The sequence below is a fragment of the Saccoglossus kowalevskii genome, chromosome 2 (assembly GCF_978046115.1).
Source record: "Saccoglossus kowalevskii chromosome 2, keSacKowa6.1, whole genome shotgun sequence".
Classification (NCBI taxonomy): domain Eukaryota; kingdom Metazoa; phylum Hemichordata; class Enteropneusta; family Harrimaniidae; genus Saccoglossus; species Saccoglossus kowalevskii.
In genome coordinates, this window is record NC_140642.1 from 25,891,094 (window position 1) to 25,899,622 (window position 8,529).

Genomic DNA, 8,529 nt, shown 5'->3' on the forward strand with positions numbered 1-8,529 from the left:
CATGATAATTGTTAGCAAATACCAGTATCACTATTCTGAAAGCACATACATACACATAGGGTATTAAGTGTACAAGATTAGTGCAGTTCTATTTGCCGAGTAGTATGTCCTGACATTTAAGGTCTTCAGTCACGATTATTTATGAAACATCACAAAATGACCCGGTCTCTTCATCTATTGATAATATAAATAGCACACACTTTGATATTCTGTTCAACATAATGTATTCAAAACTTGTCTTGAAAACTTTTGTATGTACAGACAATGCACCGATGAGCAGATTTAACAATACAGAATGGAGTTACAAACTTTAATAATTAATGTATTCAGTGTAATAAGTCTTGTACATCAATCAATGCTGACTGACCTACACGTATACATTTACATCAATTTACATATTTTTGAAGTTCTATTTTGTATAAGGTAAGTTTGAGTGTGTATGTATGTTTGTGTGTGTATAGCAAAGTACAACAAACAATTACAACTATAAAGGCAATGCAAAAGAGTGAGGTATTCTTGGTTTCAGCTTCACTGGGTAATAAGTTTATGATAGTCATATTTCAATTGATGGATCTTATCTGGTGCGTCATCAATGTCAGTCAATACTGATTAATCCCACTCAGGAGGGAAATATCTTCAATTCGGAGACAGCATGAGATTATTTGTTCCATGTAAATATAGAGAAGTACAAGCTGTCATCTCACATACAGAAGATGTACAAACGAGAATCAAATAGATTGACAACTATATAAAGTGTGCAGTATGCCTCAGCCAGTCCTACCACATCTTGAAAACTGCTTGGAATCTCGCCAAACAAGCTCACCAGAGAATATATATTTAAATATATTGTCTGTCATTATTTTCTCATTTTTACAGTGGAATTCAATGATAGAATTTAATTATTTAAATCAGGAAGCACCTAAATCCTCCAAGAGTAGGTAATTAGCCATATACAGTGTCATTCCTCTATCATATTAAATCTCCGGGGGCCACGACACCCTGGATGTCGTATATCACTATATATACTAAATGAACCCAGACTGAGTTATTTTCACTCCTAAGGATACAGCACTATTGCATAGCCACAACTCAAAATACTGTAAAAGGATTAATTATTCACTGGGTTTTAATTTTGCTTATTTCGCTGACTGGAAAATGCGCTAAATAAAAACCCAGTGAATATGTAAAATTTAGCATAGAACACGTTATCTAAATGATGAAACCGTGAATTTAAACCTTACTGAATATGCCTGTAATGGTAAATCAGTGAAATTTAAACTTGGTGAAAATTTAGTCATTTTACAGTAGCAGCCATCAGATTATTTGTCTAGAGCCATAACTGTTCTACTAGTACAAGTACATGCTATATATTATGTTGTATAATTATTAGTATCATATTCGATTATTCACAGAATGCACATATGCTGCCATAGTCTCTATTGTTCTGAACAGGGAATCATCTCAAACAATACGTCTATTGTATGTACTCGACCATAAATTACAGTATTTGTGAATAACCTTATATTATTGATTCTCACGTAGAGGTTAGTACTGAGAATAAGTCAACAGGATACGAGTCGATTCGAGGCATATTGAATATGTTATTGAAAGAGAAAATTCATGTATTTAGATAAATTCAAACAAAGACGACATTCTTCCATCCACTCCAAATGTGTTTTGATCACTGTTGGATCATCCAGTTCCAATAAAATAAGGTCTATACTGCATCAGATGCAAAATGATGTTTTATTTGCACATTCTCCAAACATGGTAGGCTTACATGAGAGCAGGAGAGACGATGACATTTTTTTTCTATAAATTATTGTACTTTCCAAAGAATAATATTCAATTTATTTCAAGTACAAAATCATACTGCAGCCACAGTGTGTTACCATCAACAAAAACACTTTGTGTAGTCATGCAAATGCACTGAGAATGATTGGCACCCCTTCTTCATTATTTTTGAGTAAAGATATGTAACGATGTTGAGTATTGTGTTATTTTAATGAAATCCAATGCAAATATTTTCTAGATGTGCATTCACACGTCCACTAAACTCACAATTTTATTGTTTATTTTTTGGAGTGGTTATTTACTTTAGAAGCTTAATTAAATTTTACTGTTTAAGCACAGATGTGGCGTTGTTGTTAAGGGCAATAAGAAGGTGAATGTTACATGAGAGTACAATATTGTTATCCAACAACAGTCAGTGAAAGAACAATGGTATTTAGAGGTCAAGATCATCAGCCAGCAGATGTTCAACACCAATATATCAAATTTAACAAAAATCTGTTCTTAAGATTTGCTTAAAACAGACACACAGACAGACATACCAAACTCATTACTTCTCTTGTGTGCTTAACACACACAAGATGTCTTGGTGTTCAGGAAAAGTATAGAGAAATTCTATTTTTTGGACAGCCACCAAGACAAACATTTGTTGGCATCAAGTTAATCACGTTTGATACCTCTATGAAGTTCAAGCACTACAATGTATTAGCAATATACATGTAAAAGTTAAATTAAAAGTAAGCCAAAAAGTATTGACTAGTTCAGCCCACAGCTGCCAAGCATTTGCAGTTTAATGACAAATACGGTTGAGGGCAGCATCATACTGGAAGGCGGAAAACAGTACAGCAGGAAGTGGGATACAGACTGAAAAGACAGTCTAACAGCTAGTTGTGGTTAGTCATAACTAGGAACAATAACACTGATAATAGAAAATAATCAAAATTAATATTAAGGGTTGTAAGAAATCATCTTTATATTTAAACTAACATGTTAAACAGATTTCAAGTCTTCAAAATAACTTATAAAATAGTTTGTAAGATATAGTGCCTACATACTTCGGGTCACGAAACATGGAAACTTAAAACTGTCCAACCAATCACTACAACAGTGAATTTATGTCCTTGTGCAGATGATAAATTTATAAACATATGAATTATAGATATACTAAATTGATCATCCATAGGAATTCCGAAACAAGTGTACTAACTCATAACATATTTATGTTACACTGTTTACAAATTTGAAAAAAGAAGGTATAAAAGTATAACTGTATTTAATTAATGATGCAGATGAATATATAAACTTTAACCTATGAATGATAAAATAAAACTGTGCTCAGTTCATTTTGTTACCTAAAGTCAAAATCTCAATAAAGATACAAAACAAGAATGATCATTATTAATATTATGACATCAAATTAATACATAATTAAAGATAACAAATCTGCTGACATGTATATTTAAATGCACTTGCTCAGTTCTGTGAGAGTAGGGTGCTTTGGAAGAAAACATACAGAATAAGATTTTCTGCTAGGGCTAATTAAATACCATTTAACTCTCAGGCAATGTGTGAAATGAAAATAAACTCATTATAAAATTGACAGTGCACTATTGGAATGATAAACAGAGAACAATGCAATGTCAACACCATAAACGAATAGTTGACAGTTATGACAACCAGGCCAAACCACGAAACAAACACACACGTTACAGAGATATTGGTGATTTTACGATTTGGCACCATTACTTAATAAGATGATATATTATCTGCTAGAATTGAATCAGGATAAGGATTTTTTATGTGTTCAATTACTGTGACATGTACTGTATATTTGTGATATTCATAGTGTTGCGAGAACTACTTTGAAGAGACCGATTAGATCATACAAAATGCCAGGGTTAATTATGACGATGCAAGTCGCCATACATCATAACTACATATATATAATTACCATGATCACGTTACAGTGATAAATTTATCAATGAGTTGACAATATTCTTTGAGTGAAAACAGCGACACGATTTCAGCCGACATTTAAAAACATCATTCTCGGCACCTAATTTGCGGGTCACTGGCTGCAAAATCATATATTATATGATACAGATATCCTTCAATAAGTATGTTTATAGTAAATTCATTAGGTAATGTAGCTACGACGACGATTAAAATGACATTTATTAGCGAAACTTGTCTAGTATCGATGAAAATATGACAAGGGGGTAGCCATTTTGAAATCCAAAATGGCGGCTGGGGTATGTGTCCGTGCTTGCGAAAAGCTATATTAAATCGGATAAATTTAAACATTTTAAGGCCACAAATGTAGTGAGCGAGGTTGCACCCACAACAGTATACTGCGAGGACAAGACTATTTGACTACAATAAGCTCCAAGGTCAAACAATACAAAGTATTTTACCTGCAATTCGGCCCTTTCAACCTCCCAATGCGATCGCTCCATTTCAAAGCGAGCCCATTCATGTTGTAAAAAGTGTAGAATTCCTGGCATAGAATATTTTGGCTGGTTGACATCTTCTCCTTGCCTGCTTCCACCAACACTGGAGGAAGATCCAGCATTTATCTGGCCACCGTACTGTTGTTGAACTCCGTCATCCATGTTATAACCCTAAATGGCCGCCATTATACGCGAATGGAGAAATAATGCGCAAAGCATTGCGGGTAAACAGAGTGACGTCATGCATAGGTAGGGCAACAATTCTTCTGAAAAAATACAATTATTGACCAATTTCGTAAGTAATTGAAATGCATTTTGATAGAACGTGGTTGAACAATTTAGTGTATAACAAATGAAACAATTTCCTCAGCAACACAGTTCAGAAAAAAAAAAAAACAGTTTCTCCTTCTTCGTGGGGGCGTCCTTCAGATCTCAGCTGAGCTCATTGCCGGTTTAGTTCATTTACAAGAGTTCGGTCAAACAGGCGTGAACAGTTATATTTCCTTCTTTTGGTCGATTTGCTCTTCTACCAATGAAAGACGAATCGAAGAAATTCTTCTAAATTTGCCGTTTTCAAGACTAGAAGATGTTGAAATTTTTGTTGCTAGCAAATAAACAAGGGCACGTCAGACTCACAAAATATTATGAGTACAGTGAAATTAGTGAACGAACTACCCTGGAAGCCGATCTAATTCGAAAAGTACTAGCAAGAAGCGAGAATCAGGTAAAGTTAAAATGTCTAATAATATTAAAATATATATTTTGTGTGTGATTTTAAATATTCTTCATAACAATCACATGCCAATTTGCATGCAAACGAATGGCGCAGCCGAACTGAATTGATTGACTTGTACTATAGCTGTATCAGTATTGTGTTGGCCATTGGGTGTTCTGATGTGGTTACGTGCAGGTCATGCCATGGTGTATGTACTATATAAATCATGGCAACGTCATATACTAGTAAATCATGAGCGTGAAGCCTGAATGGTTTATTTGCTGTAATCATCATGTGACTATGACTTAACTAATTTTTACCACGGCTGTCACAAATTGGTTTTGGCCAATCATGGAGCTAAAAAAATTAGCTCCATGGGCCAATCAAATCATTTTTGTGAATCGTCATAGCTCAAATTGTATTAAATTTTCGCATATTTGGAGTTGTCAGTACTTTGATCACGTATATTAGAGATGCGTTCACTAAGCAAAATTTTGCTTGTTCAGTAGAAAAATGCTTGAAACGCTTTTTCCTTTAATAGTTAACAAACCCCTGGTTATTACAAGATATCACTAAAAAAAAAAACTGATACCAATGAACGCAGTATAGCACGCAAAGGAGATCATACAAGAAGAAATTGTGCAGAGATAAAGACATTTTCAATCCCCGCTATGCTGTGATTTTTGGTGATATGTTGTGAATCCCAAGAAACTAAGCCCTTCATAGATTATTTCAATGCCATAATAGCTATAAATCTGTCACTATTTTTATTGTTGTTTACTCATTTGTTTGATCAAACTTTTTTATAATTAATTTATTACATGATGTAATTGCTTAGTACCATCATTTGAAAACAAACACTGTTCAAGATGGCTGTGGTAAAGTACTAATTACTACCGGTAGTACTAGTTAAATCATTGTTGTGTGATGGTTACAGCATGTAAACCAGAAGGTTTATGTTCCATTCTGACCAATAAGGTGTTTCGACCAATCAAATATGCATGGCATAATTTGTGGTTAATTTATCTCATATTCTGAGTTGTCTGTATTTTTATCTTGATACATATATCACACCATAACCAGGTTATGGCATATAACCATGGAAATTCTAGAATACACATTAGATAATTCAACACAGATATGTTGTATTTCCCCCACAATAGTGAATAGTGAGTGAAATGCAGTATGAATTCTAAATTGTGGCTTCCGTGGCATAAATTATATATACCTTGGTCATGTTATCATTCAGCTGTTGATCTATAGCTCTTTTTGTGTAGGTATTTAGTTTTTGTGATGGTATTTTAGTCATTTCTGTTAGATTTGGTATCTTTTCATTGTTATTTACTGATATTTTATCAACACAGAAAAACTATTAATAGGGTTGTGGCCACAAACATGCAAAACAAAATTGTATTGCAGATTTTTCATAAAGAAATAATCAAAAATATTAATATTATACAATCCCCACCCAAAAATCATGATAAAAAATGTTCTGATTTAAGTTTTTTTCCTGGGTTTTAGGTCACTGAACCCTACTAGTATGTAGCTCGGACGGCAGCCATTCAAACAAGGACAATTATTTTGTGACCAATAGACTTCACTGTTGTATGTAATGCTTGGGTACTCCAACAGTAGCAGACAACCATTTCAAGACACTTTCACTCTACCACTTTAAATCAAAAAATATTCTCATTTAAAAAAAATTCTGTATATATATATATGCAGAATATATTCTTTATATTTTGTATATCATATCCCATAAAATTCTATCGTGACTTATTAATTATCGGTACAATGCATTTCATTGTAGATTTGACATGCAAGTTGTATGAAATGTTCTAACATTTGCTCCAAAAATTACTGCACCTCATTGTATGTCTTTGTATTCATTGAATTCCCAAAGTCCATATTTAATTTAATTAAGATACTTCTAGTAGCTACTCTAATTTATCGTGACTTGCCATGATTTCATTGGTTTACAAAATAAATGGGTCTATTTGATTGGTTGAATTTAAGAGTTCAATTATGGTTTAACAGAAAAATTTGAATAGAATAATTGTTTTTTTGGTAGGTTCAATTCAATCATTTAATATGCCAGACAGCCAAGTAGGAAATATGCCTGCTCATGAGATAAAGTTATAGAATATGACCCTTTAACAAAATAAATTTGTTTGTTATTGCAGTGTTCATTTTTGGACTACAGAGACTACAAAGTAGTGTACAGACGCTATGCCTCATTGTATTTTATGATTGGAATCGACCATGAGGAAAATGAGATGGCTATACTAGAGTTTATTCATCTATTAGTCGAAGTCATGGACATGTATTTCAATAAAGTTTGTGAATTGGACATTATGTGTAATTTGGAGAAGGCACACATGATATTGGACGAGATGATTTCGAACGGATATATTGTAGAGACAAATAAATCCCGGATTATAGCCCCAATACATGTCATTGAAAGAACTGATAGATGATGCAGCTCTACAACTATCTACACAGATATGACTATTATAGTCTCAATACATGTCATTGGAAGAACTGATAGATGATACAGCTCTACAATCATCTACATAGATATGACTATTATAGTCTCAATACATGTCATTGGAAGAACTGATAGATGATACAGCTCTACAATCATCTACACAGATATGACTATTATAGTCTCAATACATGTCATTGGAAGAACTGATAGATAATACAGCTCTACAATCATCTACACAGATATGACGATTATAGTCTCAATACATGTCATTTGAAGAACTGATACATGATACAGCTCTACAATCATCTACACAGATATGAAGATTAGTCTCAATACATGTCATTGGAAGAACTGATAGATGATACAGCTCAACAATCATCTACACAGATATGAAGATTATAGTCTCAATACATGTCATTGGAAGAATTGATAGATGATGCAGCTCTACAATCATCTACACAGATATGACTATTATAGTCTCAATACATGTCATTGGAAGAACTGATAGATGATACAGCTCTACAATCATCTACACAGATATGAAGATTATAGTCTCAATACATGTCATTGGAAGAACTGATACATGATACAGCTCTACAATCATCTACACAGATATGAAGATTATAGTCTCAATACATGTCATTGGAAGAATTGATAGATGATACAGCTCTACAATCATCTACACAGATATGAAGATTATAGTCTCAATACATGTCATTGGAAGAATTGATAGATGATACAGCTCTACAATCATCTACACAGATATGAAGATTATAGTCTCAATACATGTCATTGGAAGAACTGATACATGATACAGCTCTACAATCATCTACACAGATATGAAGATTATAGTCTCAATACATGTCATTGGAAGAATTGATAGATGATACAGCTCTACAATCATCTACACAGATATGAAGATTATAGTCTCAATACATGTCATTGGAAGAATTGATAGATGATACAGCTCTACAATCATCTACACAGATATGAAGATTATAGTCTCAATACATGTCATTGGAAGAACTGATACATGATACAGCTTTACAATCATCTACACAGATATGAAGATTATAGTCTCAATA

The 8,529-nt window shown here is 33.2% G+C and overlaps 2 protein-coding genes across 3 annotated transcripts in view; one reads left to right on the plus strand and one right to left on the minus strand.

The window, feature by feature from the left end:
• Nucleotides 1-4,465, minus strand: part of LOC100371288 (striatin-3-like) — a 34,353-nt gene extending 29,888 nt beyond the window's left edge. For both annotated transcript variants that reach the window (XM_085493608.1, XM_085493604.1), the window contains exon 1: nucleotides 4,206-4,465. In XM_085493608.1, coding sequence (XP_085349734.1) covers nucleotides 4,206-4,403 — 198 coding nt within the window. In that variant the 5' untranslated portion in view covers nucleotides 4,404-4,465. The remainder of the gene's footprint in view (nucleotides 1-4,205) is intronic.
• A 228-nt stretch (nucleotides 4,466-4,693) lies between these two features.
• On the plus strand, nucleotides 4,694-7,610 carry LOC100371440 (uncharacterized). The gene is made up of 2 exons (XM_002741707.4): nucleotides 4,694-4,965; nucleotides 7,140-7,610. The coding sequence occupies exons 1-2, from the start codon at nucleotides 4,828-4,830 to the stop codon at nucleotides 7,431-7,433; spliced, it is 432 nt and encodes a 143-aa protein (XP_002741753.4). The 5' UTR covers nucleotides 4,694-4,827; the 3' UTR covers nucleotides 7,434-7,610.
• Nucleotides 7,611-8,529: the final 919 nt, after the last annotated feature.